The 18,137-nt window shown below is 36.0% G+C and overlaps 1 protein-coding gene across 1 annotated transcript in view; it reads right to left on the bottom strand.

Moving 5' to 3' along the window:
- Positions 1 to 2,980, bottom strand: part of LOC131508065 (transmembrane protease serine 11G-like) — a 29,553-nt gene extending 26,573 nt beyond the window's left edge. Inside the window, exons 1-2 of the mRNA XM_058723334.1 lie at positions 2,928 to 2,980; positions 1,036 to 1,157 (exon numbers count right to left, since the gene is read on the bottom strand). Of these exons, the coding sequence (XP_058579317.1) occupies positions 1,036 to 1,157; positions 2,928 to 2,980 (175 nt within the window). The remainder of the gene's footprint in view (positions 1 to 1,035; positions 1,158 to 2,927) is intronic.
- Positions 2,981 to 18,137: the final 15,157 nt, after the last annotated feature.

The raw sequence follows: 18,137 nt of genomic DNA, 5'->3' as shown, positions 1-18,137 counted from the left end.
TCCATAGTGGCTATACCGATTTACACTCTATCAGTGTATGTGGTTTCCCTTTTTCCACATCTTTGCCAATACTTGTTATTTTATGTCTTTTTATTTTTTAATTCATTTTATTAATTTTTGAGAGAGGGTGCAAACAGGGAGGGGCAGAAGGAGAGGGAGAGAGAATCTTAAGCAGGTTCAATGCCCAGCACGGAGCCGGACGCAGGGCTCATCTCACGACCGTGAGATCATGACCTGAGCCAGAATCAAGAGTCAGATGCTTAACTGACTGAGCCCCCTGGTTACCCCTATTTTTTGTCATTTTTATAATAGTCATGCTAGAGGTGTGAGGTGATATCATGGTTTTGATTGCATTTCCCTGATGATTAGTGATGTTGAGTACATTTTCATGTGCCTGTTAGCTATGTGTATGTCTTCTTTGGAAAAATGTCTATTCAGGTCTTCTGCCCATTCTTAAATTGGATTGTTTGGCTTTCTGTTTTCAAGTTATTTGAGTTCTTTATATATTTTGGATATTACCCCTTACTGTACATATGAGTTGCAAGTATTTCTAACCTATTTTTAAAATCACACATCCTCAGAGTTATGTGGTTGTCAATTGTTTCATAATAAAATTATTACCTGTTAGTAATAATTCATACATTTAAGCTGCTAATTAGATAATGACAGAATATAATATATCCTCATAAGTTAACCTTGAAGTCAGAATTGCTACTAAAATAAATTTCACCCTCAGTACATTAAATATTATTAAGCCATATAATAATATGTATTGCATTGTTCAAGAGATAATATTATATGAACCAGTTCAAATTTTAAGTGCTAGAAATAATTTTTATACATAAAGGATAATCATTTCCCAAATGTAGATAAGTTTATGCAAATTAATACTGCTTCATACAAAGTATGCATAGATTTATGAAAATTATTGTTGCAATTAAAATTGCACTCTATAATATTAGAAAATATTAGGCTTTGAAATAAATTGAGTGGCTCTTGAAATTTTCAAAATAATACAATGAGGTATATTCTTACCAAATGCCAAAAAATACACAAGGAGACCGATGATTATTGATAGAACCAACACAACAGCTGTGACAATAAGGGCAGTCATCCATGGTTTCAGTGAACTTGTCCTTCTACCCAGTGTTGCTGGCCTTTTGAGAGAGAGTTGTATATTAAAGTCAAATAGAACTTAAGTACTAAAATCTTAGTTTTTCATAGTTTTGATATAGAATTTTTTTTCTCTAGAATTCATGGTTAGCTCATATTACATTTAGTACATTAAATATATTGTTCTATAAAAAATAGAAAAAGTACTAAAATACTGTTAATGAAAAATATAACTGATTGACATTTGACTTTATATTTTGATTTTAGAAAGTCAGAATTTTACAGCAATTGACTACTGTTTCATATACTTCCTGGTCCATCATGCTAGATTTTCTGAAATATGTTTTTCTTTGTTAAATGAACTAAAAACATATTTCACTCATGTGGTTCACATCCAAAAAGCCTCAAATAATGAGAGCATCTGGGTCACTCTTCTCATTCTAGCATAAACCCAACAGAGGCTCAAAGTGATTACTAAAGGCTCAAAGTTGGATACAATCAATGATATGGTAATAGCAATGTAATGGGACAGATGGTAGCTATACTTGTGGTGAACATAGCAAAATGCATAAACTTGTCAAATTACTAAGTCATATACCTGAAACTAATATAGCACTGTGTGTCAATAATACTCAAATAAATAAATAAATAATAATAATAATAATAATAATAATAAAACCTTAAAGTTGGGTGTTGGGGGAACTGGAATTAGGACTTTGGCTTTTGGGGCTTTTTTCAGACCTCTGTACTTAATCCCATAATCCTGATTTATATGACAAGTAACCTGTAATGCATATGAAGAATATCTAGAATAGGACAGGTTGAAGAAAAACAATAGAGCTATAAGGAAGAAATAATAGGTAGATCAAAAAGAGATCATCAATATAATGAACAAATAAATAATTATAGCTCAGGACTTTGGACCCGGGAACTTCGTGGTGTGAGAACCACTGGTTTGATGAATATCTATTTCATAGGGCTATAAGATTTCAGACCTGTGACTTTTAATAGATGATATTGGATAAAACAGGCCATATTTACTTGAGTAAATCATCAATTTAAATAAAAATATTAAGACAATAATAGTACCAGTAGTATGCAAATATGGCAAAAAGCATGAAAGTGGAATGCAAATGACTGATATTTCGGAAAAACAGTGTGGAGGCAGGGGGATGTGACAAAGTTCTGTCCCTAACCCAGAGTCAGGGCCCAAAATCTAAAGACTAAATCTGGATAATTACAGAATTGAGACAGTCTAGAATAAAACTGGCATGGCTTGTCCAGGAACATCTGATTCATGGGAGAACTAGGCAGGAATATGTCTCTGAAAGTTAAAGGTACCGGTTCTTGTTCTGTTAAAATTACACACGTAAAAGCAGAAGAAAGAATTACCTTCCCTGGATCGGTGGATGGTTGTGGTAAAGTGGAAAGTAGATCAGCACTAAATAATTGAAGATATCACCTTGGGGTACCTTTTGGCATCAACAATGTGGAAAAAGTGGGGATATTTCTGTATCCTTGTATCTTCACAAAGAAGTTAGAGGCAGTTTCCTCACCCAAGAACCATCAACTTGAGCTCTAATAAATATCTCAGGTAGCACTGGTTCTGAGTTTTGTTGTGTTTCTGGAAGGAGCTAAAGTTACTCTGGCTTGCCACTCTTTCTTTGGTTGGTAGCAAGACAAGAGTATTAAAATCTACAAACATCTGAGGTATCTTTAGAAGAGCTGGGCAAGGAAAGAGCTGATGAAAATATTCACTGCCTTTATTAATAGAAGACCATGGGCAATCATGAACTCATTCAGTTAACATTTACCAAGTTTCTTCGTGTGCCACTTTCTGCTTGGGATTCAAAAGTGAGTAAGACATAGTCTCATCTTCAAGAATGTGTAACCTAGCAACACATTAAGTAACTACTAAAATACAAGAGATAAATACCATAATGGAATTATGTCCAATAAGCAATGAGAGATGAGTGTATACAAATGGTTTTGCCTTAGAGAACTTATCCTTTGAACAGGGTCTTGGAGGCTGAGGAGGAGGAACTGGTGAGAATGATGTCTACCACAGGCAGAGGGAACAACATAAACAAAGACAAGGATTTCTCAAGGATATACATGAGAAAGTAGAATTCATGAATGAGAATATGGATATACCTAATTTATGCATGTATTAATGCATGTATTCATTAGTTAGCTCAGTGAATATTTATTGAGCATTGCTATGTACAAAACAGGGGAATATAATGAAGAATATTCAATAGATCTTCCTCTCAAGGAACTTATAGTCTTATAGAGAAGGATGGCATTGTACCAAATTGCTCCTAGAGCTGTAGAGTATTTCTAAGACAATTTCAGAGAAGGGCTAATGATTTCTCTTTGGAGGAAACAGTGGTTGAAAAATAATAATTTTTATTTATTTATTTATTTTAACCATGATAAATTTTTAAAGCTTGAAAATGCTGGACCCATCTTTCCTCTCCTCTGAGTCAGATATGGAAAACCATTCATAAGGAGGCAATTTAGTTTCAAAAAAAAATTCTCCTTGAACTGTTTTACTTCTAACACCAGAAACATCACTAAGAATGAATTATAGTCTTACATACGGGTCATATTGAAAAATTGTGTGAGTACATTTTCTTTGTTTTTTTTATTTAAAATTTTTTTTTTAACATTCATTTTTGAGAGACAGAGCATGAGTGGAGTGGGGGGGGGGGGTGGTGCAGAGAGAAGGAGACACAGAATCCAAAGCAGGCTCCAAGCTGTCAGCACAGAGCCCGACACAGGGCTCGAACCCACAAACTGTGAGATCATGATCTGAGTGGAAGTCAGACGCTTAACTGACTGAGCCACTCAGGCACTCTGAGTACATTTTGTTAATTATGTAGACATGCCCTAAAATGTATTCTTAAATGTTTTTTTAAAAAATAAAATAATTTTTCTTCCTGATTTTTTTCAGTACTAATCTAATTTTAACTTAAAAATTGATGAAATATCACTGGCTGTTCTAGAGTGGTGGAGTTTGTACCTCATAGGTACTTGGCAAATATTTGTCTACTAAACAAAATTATGTGTCATAAAAAAGCAGGCAGCCCTAAACTATTTGTGACAAAAAAAAAAAAAACCCAAAAACAAGAAAACACTTTTCAGCAGAAAGTCTTGCAAGAGATTAATTTCTTCAAATATGGTAGGAGGAGAAATGATCTTAAGCATTTATGTGGGATAGAGATACAATTAAAAATTTTGCACTTAAAAATCTCTAAAGGACAATTCTTTCCTTCTCTTGCTTTCCTGGCTTCTCCTTCCCCCTAATCCTTCCAATTCAAAGAATTGAATTTTGGTCAGACTATCCCAGCCAGATGACTAAACAGATTCAGTGTAGTGTAGGAAAATCCAGCCTTAGAGAAACCTTTGACATTCAAACAAACAAAAACGCTTAAAGTGACCTCACCTTTGAAGTGTTTATGCCAAAGCAAAGATGAGCAGTGACAAAAGTTACTCATTCAACAGGTCAATCACAAAAAGTCAAAGCATTTTTGATCCCTCCCCCCCCCCCCTTTGGTTACATTCTGAGTGGCTCATTATCCAGACTGTCTCATGGGGAGGTATTTCTTAACCAAAGCTCAGCAGAAGGGAATGAACTCTCCTTGCTCTTATCAGTGTCAGCCATTTTCTTTCAATGTAACAATTTTTTACCAAGGTACATATTCAGGTCCTTCCCATTAGATAGCTCTCCTACCATCTACTGTTTTCCTGGAGCTTTAAAACATTTTATATAACCATAATATTGTCCCTCAGTGATTCAAAGATGAGAGATAAAGGGTTTTCTTTCTGCCACAGCCATGGCCACATGACTTGAAGGGTTCATGGTCTCTGAAAGAGGTTATTCATTGTAGTTAAGGATGTGGGCTCTGCAGCCGGCCTACCTGATTTCTTATCCTGGCTCCTCTGTGGGACCTTGGGCAGTCCTTCAACTTCTTTGTGCCTCAGGTTCCCTTTACCAAATGTGGGTAATGATACCTATCTTGTGAGATTATTGCAAGGATTAAGTGAGTTAATATACCTAAAGCACTTAGGATAGTAACTAAAACCTAGTGAAGACTTAGGAGTTTTGATTATTTTATTATTTTTATTATCAAAAGCAGCAGACAAAGGATATCAAGCAGATATCCTTGTACATAGATGAGATGGAATGAACTGGTAGAAAATATGTGCTGGATGGTAGATGTGCCCCTCATGAAGGAAAGAGGTGAGAATTTGTGCCCAGGACCTTGGAATCTGAGTGACAACACTGGCCAGAAACTATGCAGAGACTGGGAAGCCCCTTAGGAGCCTAGAAAAGCCCTGATGATCTCCAGGGAGAGTTCCAGCAGATAAGAGTCTAAGCTTGAGATAAGGGGGGCTACCAGAGCCTTCAAGAGTAATCCCTAGTTTCAGAAGTGGGCATTATCAGATGAACACATTTTGGAGAATACATAAGGGGAAGAATTACAATAATGGATATGAGAAAATTTCAGACAAGATAATTGAATCATCTGGCTGGGGTTTTAACCCATTGTCTAGGGAAGACAGAACAGTTCTGGAAGAAAGTTGTTGTTGTGTAAGTATCAGGAGGTGATGGTGTTATTATCATAGTAACAGTGGCTTAGCAGTGATGATGATGATTTTAATTGTACCACCAGATATGATGAGACTTGCATAAAATCTGTGATGTGAGTAGAAATACTACAAGTTGTGAAAAAGATTAAATGAAAAGATTTGAGCTTTCTTTTATCTTTCGTGTTCTGACAAGCTCTGTGTCTTGTTTCTATAACTCCACATTATGCAAATAAGGTAGACATAATATCTCATAAGTGAAAAGTTGACTAATGTCATAATTAACTGGTATTTTAGCTGATAAGAGTTCAGAAGGGGATAATTGAGTTCTGTTCATGAATGCAAATTTTCATGAAGTTCTATAAGAAGCTGTTTCTTGAAGGAAATTTTAATTTTTTTAAGTTTATCTGAATTGAGGGAGTGTGTGTGTAAAAGTGAGTGTGTGTGTGTACATGTGTGCGTACACGCACGAGTCGGGTAGGGGCAGAGAGGCAGGGAGAGATACTTCCAAGCAGGCTCCACACTGACAGAGTGCAGAGCCCAACGTGGAAGTCAAACTCACAAACCATGAGACCATGACCTGAGCTGAAATCAAAAGTAAGATGCTTATCAGGCTGAGACACCCAGGTGTCCCCCTTGAAAGAAAATTTAGAGTATTGAGGCAATTAAAACCTGATGAGGACCAAAAAGTTGCATAGGCCATTGGCTTATCGGGTTATTGAAGAGAAGGTGATTGGCCAGAGAAGTACCATACTACTTTGGCCAACACTGGTTCAGTTTTGTTGGTACATTTTCTTGCTCTTATTAATATTTTCAAGTAAGCATCATTTATCCTTAATCATCTCTCTTCCTGCTGCTGTTTAATGACAAATTTTGACCTCCACAAGAAGGCAGGGGTTGTTTTGAACATTGAAGCATGCACAGATGTATTAGCTACAAATATTTTCTAATGAACAAGTTCTACTATCACTGTATCTAACCACAGGGAAATATTTATTTCTAAAAATTAAATTTGAAATGTGAAAAGAAAATGAGGTAAAGTCTTTCTTGAGTCAGAAAGAACTATTGAAAGAAAGGTTTGTTACTGCTAGAGAAGTCACATGAGTGCCAAAAGGGGAGAGTAATGATAGTTAGGTAACTTTGACAGCTTTAGTGAATAACTGTCAGGAGTTTTTACATTTAATCAAAACACATTTTGAGCTGCCAGAGCCTTTTGATGTCTTCCTTCCTTCCTTTATTTCTTTAGCAACTTTATTGAGATATAATTCACATACCATACAGTTTACTCATGTAAAGTGTAGAATTCAATGGTTTTCATTATATTCACAAAATTAACTATCACCACAATCAATTTTTAAACCTTGTATTACCCCAGAGACTCTGTACCCATTAGCAGTCCCTCTCTATTTTTTCCTAGCTCCCTGACTTTAGGCAATGACTAATCTACTTTCTGTCTCTATTGTTTTGTTTATCCCGGACATTTCATATTAACAGAATCAATCATATAACAAATGTCTTTTGTATTTGTCTTCTTTTGCTTAGCATAATATTTTCAAAAGCTATAAATGTGATGGTATGTATCATTTCATACTGTTTCCCATAGTGGGAGGTAAGACTTCATTTGTTTTCTTTTGCCAAATAATATTCTATTTTATGGGTATGCTATATTTTATTTGTATATTCATCAGGTGATGGACATTTGGATTGTCCCTACTTTTTGGCTATTATGAATCATGCTTCTCTGAGCATTCATGTTCACATTTTTGTCTGGAAATGTGTTTTCATCTCTTTTGCATGCATAGCTAAGAGTGGAATTTCTCGGTCTTATGATAACTCTATGCTTAACATTTAGAGGAACTGCTAAACTTCCCCAAAGTGCCCACACCATTTTACATACCTATCAAGAGTGTAAAAATGTTGTAATTTCTTCACACCTTCACTAATCTTTTCTTTTTTCTCTTTGCTTCTCCATAGTGGTTTTTCTTTCCGTTTTCTTCCTTCTACTCATTTCTTTTGCTTTGTTCTTATTGTATCACCACCCTCTTTTTAGCTAAGTCTGTACATTTCTTATTACACTCTTCCTTTACTTCCCTTTACTTTTTTAAATAACATTTTTAAAAGAAATATATGTGTTAATAAGATTATTCACAGTTTTCTAGATTACCCACTCTCTGAACCTTGAAATCATAGGACATCTCCCTCTGCACAACTGCTTCACATAGTCAGTCTATCTCTGAATTTTCCTTCCCATTTGTCCCCTTCTTTGCATGTCCTTAACATCATCATACTTCAGGCATACAATGTGTCTCACCTGGACAAACACAGTAGCTATTAATAGATCTCTTCATGCCCAGATAATTTCCCCTCAAATACATTCTACAGTGTTGCTGCCAGAATTATCTTCCAATTATACACTTCTAATAATGTGATTCTGTCATTCAAAAACCCTTGAATATTTCTCATTGTGTGTGCTATAAGCTCTTTGGGTTAGTATTCATTCATTCGTTCAATCATTCATTGAGGATATATTTATAGAGATCCCACTATGTGCTAAAACTGATTCTGCTGCTGGAAAAACTGTGGCAAAGACCGATAAGATCTCCTTTTATGGAGCTCACAGGCTAGTGGAAAGAGGCTGAAAATAAGCCAAAGAATAAGTTTCATCTCATGAAAACAAAGCATATTAATGAATAGAGAGTGGATGCCTAACTGAGTAGTAAGGAGTTGTCCCTGCAGAGATGCCATTTCAGCTGAGAGGTGAATTGTGAAGAAACAGCTTCTAGAAACTTTACTTCTGAGTAAAGAACAACTAGGTGGCAGCAAGTTCTTAAAGCTAGAAAAAGAGTGTGAGCTTGTTGAGTTCTTGAAAGAAATCAGGCCAGGGTGCTGGATCATGATCGGTCCCAGAAAGAGTAGAAGAGGTTCAGCCAGAGGGACAAACAAGTATCAAGTCATGGGGCCCCTGAAGCAATGCCAAAACACTGATAATTCAAAGTGTCATAGAAACCCACTGGACAACTTTAAATATAGGAAGAACATGATATAATTTAGATTTTTAAGAGTCTTTCATTTGGTGTGTCTAGCTTAATTCTGGGTTTTTAGTGGATAGTACTTCTCTTCACATGTGTTATTCTGTTTCTTACATTCACCCATTCCTGTTTTGCTCACAACACTTCCTCTGCCTAAAATATCCTCTCTTCCCCTGTATTTCTAACCTCCTCTTTTCACAGCTGCTGGTATTTCCATTTCTGGAAACGTTTCGATGTGGTACTCCAATGCCTTCTCCCTCCTCTAAGGGCCAGTTCCTTTCACTGCGATCCTACTCCAGTTAGCAGCCACCTTGAAGTTTCCTCTACTGCGTTGTTGCTATTTTGTTGGGTTGGTTGTGTTCTATTTCATGTTCTGGTTATTTGTGTCACTTTGTCCTTCACCCTGCCTCAGCTGTCCAGCAAGATATATGTTCTATATCTTGTTATTACCAATAACTTCAATTTCTCCACAATCTAAATTTTAATCAACCAGCTCTGCAACTACCACCACTCTTTTTTTTTCCAGCTCATTACCTTAGTACCCTGACTTCACCCCCACTGGTACTTACAATACATGGATCCTACTATCTTTTCACTGTCTTCCATCACCCTCATGGTGACATTGCTCTCTTACTTGGCATAAATCCCATGGTCTCTAATTATACTCATTCCTGGCATACATCTTTCATCCTGTAATCTTCTCTCTGTGATAATCATCTAACAAAACTCCAACCCTGGTTAAATACAACTTTATACCTACTCTGTTATACAAATATGGCTGGGAAAAAAATACCCAATTTTGCTGATGAGTCTCATTGTAAATGCAGGAGCACTAACCTCAAGTTGGCCTCAGTGCTTCCTTGCCATAATACTCCTTTAGTTATTCTTTCTTTCTCCCAGTGTGAGAAATAGATAATTATTCATACCTTGTCTTTTCAAATCTTCAATACCTCCTCCTTCATCCTCACCCTCAGCTAGTGGCCTTAAAACAATTTCACTGAGGAAATAGAAATAATCAGAAGAAAGCATCCACCAACACATCTGCCACCCCTATTGTGCTTTTTTATCTTATTTCTGTGCCCATCTGTGTTCTCTGCCTTTCTTCTTGTTATAACAATACTGTTTAACACAGTGTTTGGCCCAAAGTGGGCAATAAATTTTGGTTTATTCATTGAACTGTTCTGTTCAAAACATTGTTCTGTTTTCTGCAGAGACAATGAAATTTAACTGAAGGGCATATGGGACAAGGAGTGAAAACATTGGGTTCTAGTCTTATCCCCCTACAATCTGAGAGAATCACTTTGAAACGATGAAGTCAAGAATTAAGACAATTATCTAGATAATTTCTCCTAATTGCCCAGAGAGTTTTCTCAATATCCCACTCAGCTGTATAATCTGGTCTGTATGTGATCTGTCACATATTTGAAAGTTCTCTGGGTTGCTGTGGCCTCATGAGGAAGAAAGAAGCTGACAGTAGCGTATTTATTGGATTGTATCTTAATGCATGTATTGTGCACTATTATGGGTCAGGCTTTTAATAAGATGTTTGAAGACAATACCGTGTTACAATATTTTACACATTTTTACATGATATTCCATCTCTTCTAGATAATTCTGCATGTATCACACAGTCTTCAACAGAAAACAAGCAATATTTCTCACATTACTTTTTTTTTTTTTTTTTAAACGATTGCTTTGGTCACAGCAGCCTTACCAGCTTTCTGAAGAGAGGTTGCATGTATGGGGTGGAAAGAGCCCAGGTCGTTTTCAGACAAAATGCTGTTGCTCTCACTAGTCACATGACCTTGCCTCATTTATTACAGCCTGAGTTTATTAATCTGGAAAATGCAGATGACCCCTACAGAGATATAAGAATGAAGAGCTAGTAAATTCTCACTTGATATTAGCTCTTGCTATCAGACTTGGATGAGGAAGACTGGTTGACCCTGCTGAACAAAATGGGATGGCTTAAGAAGTATAAAAAAAAAAAAGAAAGAATGAAAGAAGAGAAAAATATAAACAAGTTCTGACTAAGGCAGTCCAGCCACTGCGTAGAAGTCACACTCATTTGGGAGATTCCTGTCTATGTGATAACTGAGTGTACAGACAGTTCTCTTGTCCCCAGTTTCCTATGACTCATCCTCACATTTCAGTGGCAAAATACCTGCCACAGGGTGACTGTATTACTTCAGTTAAATATAAATGGCATTTGTATATATATGATAAGCTATCTTAATTGTTGGGAGTTCTTTCTGTCTGTGTTTGATAAATTTGCACAGTGTAATCACTGTGCAGAGAGTTGGTAATCAGAGCCTCGTGGGGGTGGTTCTAGAGAGTCTTAGGGCCCCTGAGAAGATAGGGAGTGGTCCTTTAGTCAAGGATGCCCCACCTTATTTCAAACAGGTTTGGGAGAGCGGAGGGTGAGGTAGAGGGTGGAAGGGTGAAGCACAGGTCACCCTAACAATAATAATAATGATAATAGCTTTAATTTATATAGCACTTTATAGTTTTTAAAGAGCTTTATCATACCCCGTAACACTTGATCTGCACCCCCATCCCATAACTTTGTAGAGTTCACATGGTATGATTTGCCTATTTTTCAATTGAGGCTATAAAGATTTACCCAAGAACATAAAAGTACTAACTATTGGAGCCCACCTAAGTTCCTCGTCTTCTACCTATGAACATTTTTCTCTGTGGAACACAGGTTCTAATCCAAAATTACGACAGCAATGACCAGTGGGGCATGTGAGAAAAATAGAAACCTGGGAAAAGGAAGGGAAATTTTGTTGAGCAGAACTGTGTGAAAAAAAAGCAATTTCATTTTCAGCCCAAATCCAAGGATCTGGAAGAACACCAAGACTCAGAAAAATAGTACATGGCAGCACTTAAGAGCTTCTAGTATTTTGCGGAGTAACCAGGGCAACCAAAGCCTTACAGTGGAGCTGTTCAGCAGACCATGTGGGAGAGGCATGCCTTAGTCACATGTCTCACACAGTGAGGTCACCGACTATCTGGACTATGACCTTCAGGGAACCCAAAAAAGCAGTAGAGGACAGAAAATGATTTTTCCTGTTGGAGGGAACTAAAATCCTTTGTGGAAGAGACTTAATTCGCTTATAAGTGGGACATTTATAAGCCCTTCTATGGAGTTTATTCTCAGAAACCTAAGTAAGAATCTAAGTCAAAGAAGTATAACAACCCCCTAGAAAATCACCTAGTCATTTGTTACACATGTGTGTCTGGCATAAGGGTCATGATCAAATAAATCCTAACACACTAAACTGTCTTCTAATTGGCACCTTCACTGGGGTCCATTAGCAATGATAACCTTTCACATTTGTAATCTTTTGTAGTTTTCATGGTGTTTATCTGAAATATTGGTACAGCAATAAAAATAGGTCTTGTGTATGGTCCAAGGACACATTGCTATTAACTAGAGGAATTTTCATTTAGGTGTTCTGGCTCCAAACCCAGTGTTTCTTCCCTGCTATTTGCTCTAAGCTGCTATTTATTTTGTAAGGGGAACATTTCAGTAATCTGGATTTTAATTTATTAGTTCTTCATAAAATAGAGATTATTTAGAGGGCACAAGAATATTTTGCCAGAGAGTTGGTATTTGAGCTTGAATTGCAAAAATTATAGAAGATTCCATTTGATAAACTTGAAAGGACTGGAAAATTCAGGTAGTTAAAATCAAAGCAATATTTAGCCATAGTAATTATAAAAAAGCATCAACCATGAAACTTAAAAATCAAAATTTCCCCTGCTGTGTTTATGATTTTATTTTTATGTATGCTGAAGTATATAAGTACCCTCTATAATAAACCCATAATGAGCATGTGTTTTAAAAAGTAGGGCTTCTAATTTGCATTTTCTTGAGGATTTCAATGTGGTCAAAGCTAAAACTTAACACCTATTACGTTAACTAAATAAGGAGGCTTTCTGTATTGTGAGTCTAACAACCCCAGTTACAATTGCCACTTCCCTATGTACATAAAATGTACTCATCTTCAAGCACTCACTCAAGTGCTGTGTTTGAAGTGTTCATATTCTGTCCTGCTTAAAATTCATTGTTCTTTTTTTGAATGATTTTCAAATTTTAGTTGCAATCATCACAATTTTTTTTTGCCATAAGCACTAATATCTCAAGGTAATTTCCTTACATTTTTAAATGAACTCATTTTTAATATAGCCAATCCCTAAGCAATAATATCCACCAAATGCTGAGTTTGATATAGTAGCTTTATCTTCTCTATCATACATTAAAATAAATCCTACCTAAAGTCATTTCATTTGTCACCAGCAGTATGGGTACTGGTCTTTCAGGTAATTTTGCTGAAGTGCATTGATTATACTCGTACTTAACATTTATTCAATTTTAAATTGTATTATATTCATTACTACTTATTGTTCTTTCAATCATCCCCTTACCAGAAATCAGGTTTCCTTTATTCCCCTACCATGTACCCAGTTACAAGTCTTGTCCTTGGTAGGAACTGAGTACATTCATTGTTATTGTTGAAATAAACTAACATTGAGCTCATCTTATTATTACTTAGATCTTTTGTTTGCATAAGAAATTTCTCAGTATCCACTTACTATGACCCCTGTGTATGAGTCTGAAATTCTATGTGTTTTATTTACCAAAACTGAGGATTAAGTTTGCATTTTAACTCAGTAATATGCCAATATCTAGGAAATTTGGAAGGAGTTTTTTCTTAGATGTCTAATGAACTGGGAAACAGAAAAACTTTGCAGTGAATCTGTGAACTAAGATTAATTGCGGATGGACTGGGCAATAGTACTTTCAGACTACAAACTTCCCTTCCATAAGTCTATAAAATAAAATAATTATCGCACACTACTTATTCCTATAGGGACATTTAAAATATTGTACTACGCCAACACTGTAAAAAATAATAAATAAAACCCCCCAAAATAAAAAAAACCTACTTTGTGTTTTACTTAAATGCCACACCAGGAGGAGAACTCTTCTTTTAAAAACTGCCTTGTTTGTATAAATTGTGTCTTTTTCACTGTTTTAAGTTATTTGATACCAAGCATTGATAAAAAGTTGATACCTTTGCTTGCAAAGTTCTTGGAGCTAACAGATTAGGTAAATCAGTATCACATGATCTTAGTTTATTTTCATGTTTTGCTTTTGCATTTTTGCATGAGATATTCACTTCCTAAAAATGGCATGTAGACATCATCACAGGAAACACTAAATAATTTGACTACTTTTTTTTAAAGGAGAGGAAAGTGAATAATAATAGATCAAATCTTCTATTTATCAATTTTTCATAAATAAAAGGAAAGTCAAATGGCAAATTTTAAGTTATATGTTCCAAATATGAAAAGGAATAGGTAGGTTGGCTTACAAACATGGATTTAAAACATTCAATATGCATTAGCAGTTTTACTTTACCATTTAAAAATGATTATTAAGTTTATACTTATACCAGGTACTTCTGGCAACTGAGATTATGGCAGTGAACAATCCAGGTACTGTGTCAAATTCATTATTGTACTTTTAGCACATGGAATATGGTAGGTGGTCAATAATTTTCTTAATTGAAATAATAGGAAGAAAGGAAGATTCAGAGAGGAATCTTAACGAAGACTGACTAACATTTAAGATATGGGCAAAGAATGAAGTCTGAAAACCACAGAGGAAAATAAAGAGGAAAGTAAAGTGTGATATGATGATGAAAGAGGATATTCAAGGAAGGATTGATCCACAGTGGCATACACTGTTGAGAAATCAAATATGATAAAAATGTAGAAACCCATTGGGTTAAGCAGTAGTGAATCACTGGTGACTATGACAGGAAAAGGAACAGAGTAGTGGCATTATAAACAAAATGTCAGTGGATTTGAGGATAAATTGGGAGTGAGGAGACAGAAAGGCAGATGTAAACGTTTTCCCCCCATGAATTTGACTATGGATGAGAAGATAGTAAGTCATCAAGGCATATGGGTTGATGGAGGATTTTTTTCCCCTTGTGAATGGGACAGTTTTGAGTATGCTTACAATGGTGTTAACAAGCCAGCAGAGACCCTGAGGTTGGGTGGATATTTGAAGGATCCTGGATTCTAAACTCTTAGTTTCCTACATATAAAATTGCTATTTGTGGAGGTCAAAAGTGTTCATGTATTATTGACCTTTTCATATGGCTTAACCCAGAATGAAGAATTTGGACACACTGTAGGCATCCAGTTAGAGTATGAATGGATGTAGGTAGGTTTGTTGGTTCAATGTCAGGAAGTTGAAGGAATTCTTTTCTAATTGATAAATCACATTCTCTGTTTGAAGTAGTAGACACATGAGAGGACAGGTGGTGAGAATTGGAAATTTGGAGAGGCTGGAGGAGCTGGAAATAGCAGTGGAAAATGGGAGTACAGACTAAGGGAATGTAGTAGGAATGCTGGAGAGAGCTGAATCCTAGATGAATTGGCACCTCTTGTACATTTGTGAATGTTCTGGTCTGGGCAGGGGTGAGCCACTGTTCAGACAATTATATTCTCTCTAGAATTTATCCAGGTGTGAATGATGAAAGAAAAAAAGGACAATAGAATTTAGTGGAGTTTGCCATCATTAAAAAATTTATTGAAATGATAAATATAAGGATCACAAGCAAAACAAAAACGTGTGTGTGTGTGCGCACGCACGTGTATGTGTTGGGAATGGCAACTAATAGGTATGAAGAATTCACAGATTAGAAGAGCCAATGAATAAAAAAAAAACCCTTATGCACTAGAAATAACTAAGACTTTAAGAAGGAAGGTTAGAATAGAAATAGTTGTCCAAAGTTATGATTCAGAAAGGTAATTCCAAGTCATGACCAAGTCTAGGGTGTGGACATGAGAGTAGTATTTGAAGACAATATTCTAGAGATGAGAAGATCGAGGAAATAAATGACTAGGATGTTGCAGATGAAGCACAAAGGTAGTGATGTTACCTAGAGTAAATGTAGAGCGTGAAGTAGAGGAAGAGATGGGGAAGCAAGTGCCGGGGTGCCTGGGTGGCTCAGTCAGTTAGTTAAGTGCCTGACTCTTGATTTCAGCTCTGGTCATAATCTCATGGTTTGTGGGTTCAAGCCCAGTGTCAGGCTCCATGCTGACAGTACAGAGCCTGCTTGGGATTCTCTCTCCCCTCTCTCTGCACCTCCCCTGCTTGTGCTGTCTCTTTCTCTCTCTCAAAATAAATACACTTTACAAAAAAAAAAAGGGAAGCAAGTTCCAGTCTTCAGTAAAGAGGGGGCATACTCGTGGGTCCATAAGGACCATGACGAGAAAAGAAAGAGGGCAGAGAGCAAACTGTGTGAGCCTCAGAGGAAAAAGGCAGTTTTCAAGGGTGTTTACAAGGGTGTGGAGAACTATGGTCTGAGGTGGCAGTAAAGAGTGAGGAGAACCAAGACTAAATCTTCAGTAATAAACCCTTAGTTGAGATGGTTGTAAAAAATAACGTGTCTTGAGGAAAGAATTATATTTCAGTTTTATAGGGATATAGAGAATACACAGAGAAAAAAGAAGGTTAGGATGTAGAGCGGTTTGTTAATGAAGGGATGGCATTCCAAAAATTGTGAAAATGCACAAGATAACTTATCCTAAGGAAATAATTTCAAATTGTGCAAAAATTATCCAGAAGGATGTTCATTATTACAGTGTTGTTTACAATATGTGTATCCATTTTACCATGATTGAAAAATTAAAAAACAAAAACAAATAGAGGTTTAAATTAGAGATAATGTATCATGACATCATCCTGTAAAAATACTTAGCTATAGAAAAACAGATGTTTGTATCTCATTAAGTCTTATTTTTTAAAAGTGTTGATAAAAAAGAAAATACAAATGTATATCGATGTATAATGTGAGTGTGTTCTGGTAAACCTAATTTAAACTTGGAATTTTGCTACTTCAGATATACTAATTACTCTTACTCAGTTTAGGGGCCATCTGTCTTCTCTCTCTCTCTCTCTCTCTCTCTCTCTCTCTCTCTCTCTCTCTCTCTCTTTTTTTTTTTTTTGGTATCTTGTCCTAGCCCTACATTGACAGTCCTGAATTCCTAGAGCCCAAAAAATGAGGGAAATTACAGAAGATAAGGGAAATATGTTGTTTAAATGACAAGCTTGGTTTACAAATTAAAAATCACCTGAGGGGAGCCTGGGTGGCTCAGTTGGTTAAGCATCAGACTTCAGCTCAGGTCATGATCTCTCAGTTTGTGAATTCGAGCCCTGCATTGGGCTCTGTGCTGACAGCTCAGAGCCTGGAGCCTGCTTCGGATTCTGTGTCTCCCTCTCTCTCTGCTCCTCCCCTGCTTACACTCTGTCTCTGTCTGTCTATCTGTCTCTCTCTCTGAAAAATATTTAAAAAACAACAACAAACCTTGACAGAGTCTTTTTATGCCTATTGTTATAAAACCCAAACTTGATTTTTACAATCAATGTGGGAAAGAACTTAAAATCCATTGGTGGGTGTTACTGCATGAAAAGAGACTCTAGGTGGTTGCTAGAGGCAGTAAGGGAGGGCAGAAGAAATGAATGAAGTTGGTCAAAAGTGGTCAAACTTCCAGTTATAAAATAAATAAGTCATGGAGATGTAATGTATAGCAAGGAGACTATATTGCCTATTTGGAAGGTGCTAAGAGAGTAGATCTTAAAAGTTCTTATCACAAGAAAAAAATTGCAACTGTATGGTGATGGATGTTTACTAGACTTATTGTGATCATTTCACAATATAGACAAATATCAAATCATTATGTTATACACCTGAAACTAATGTAATATTGTATGTTAATTATGTCTTAATTTAAAAAAAAGAAAAGAGACTCTTATATGTCTGTGAGGCAAAGAGAAATGTAAAATTATTCAGAACCTCATTGTAGGAATGTGATAATCCAAGGAATCTATTTCATAGTTACTCAGTTTTAGGAAAGAAAATAAGGACTAAACATTATAAATCTATTTACACCTGTTTATACCACTGTATCTAAATACAGAGTGGCTTACTAGAAAAGTAAACAAAATTTTCTGTGTGAAAGAGTCTTTGAAAGTGATATGAAATCCAGCTAAGTCAAATGGAGAAGTTCCAAATAACCAAACCTGATAAGTTGTTAGTCCCATATAAATTTGAAGAACAATCAAACAGCTCAATTAACATATTACATGCCAAGAATTCTACTAGGTGCTAACATGTACAACAAAGAATAGTTATATTTTCTTCACATTACCCACAGGTGACAAAAATTAATAAACATTTACCTGTATATTTCAAATGGAGAAAATCTTCTGAGATTTAACTACACTGAGGCATGGATTTCCAAAGGGAAGAACAGAGATAGTTTTTCAATACCTCCCCCACCCATCCAAACACCCATACCCCTTATTACTCCTGG

This window comes from Neofelis nebulosa, chromosome 3 (genome assembly GCF_028018385.1).
Source record: "Neofelis nebulosa isolate mNeoNeb1 chromosome 3, mNeoNeb1.pri, whole genome shotgun sequence".
NCBI lineage: Eukaryota > Metazoa > Chordata > Mammalia > Carnivora > Felidae > Neofelis > Neofelis nebulosa.
This window is presented reverse-complemented; position numbering and strand designations above follow the sequence as displayed.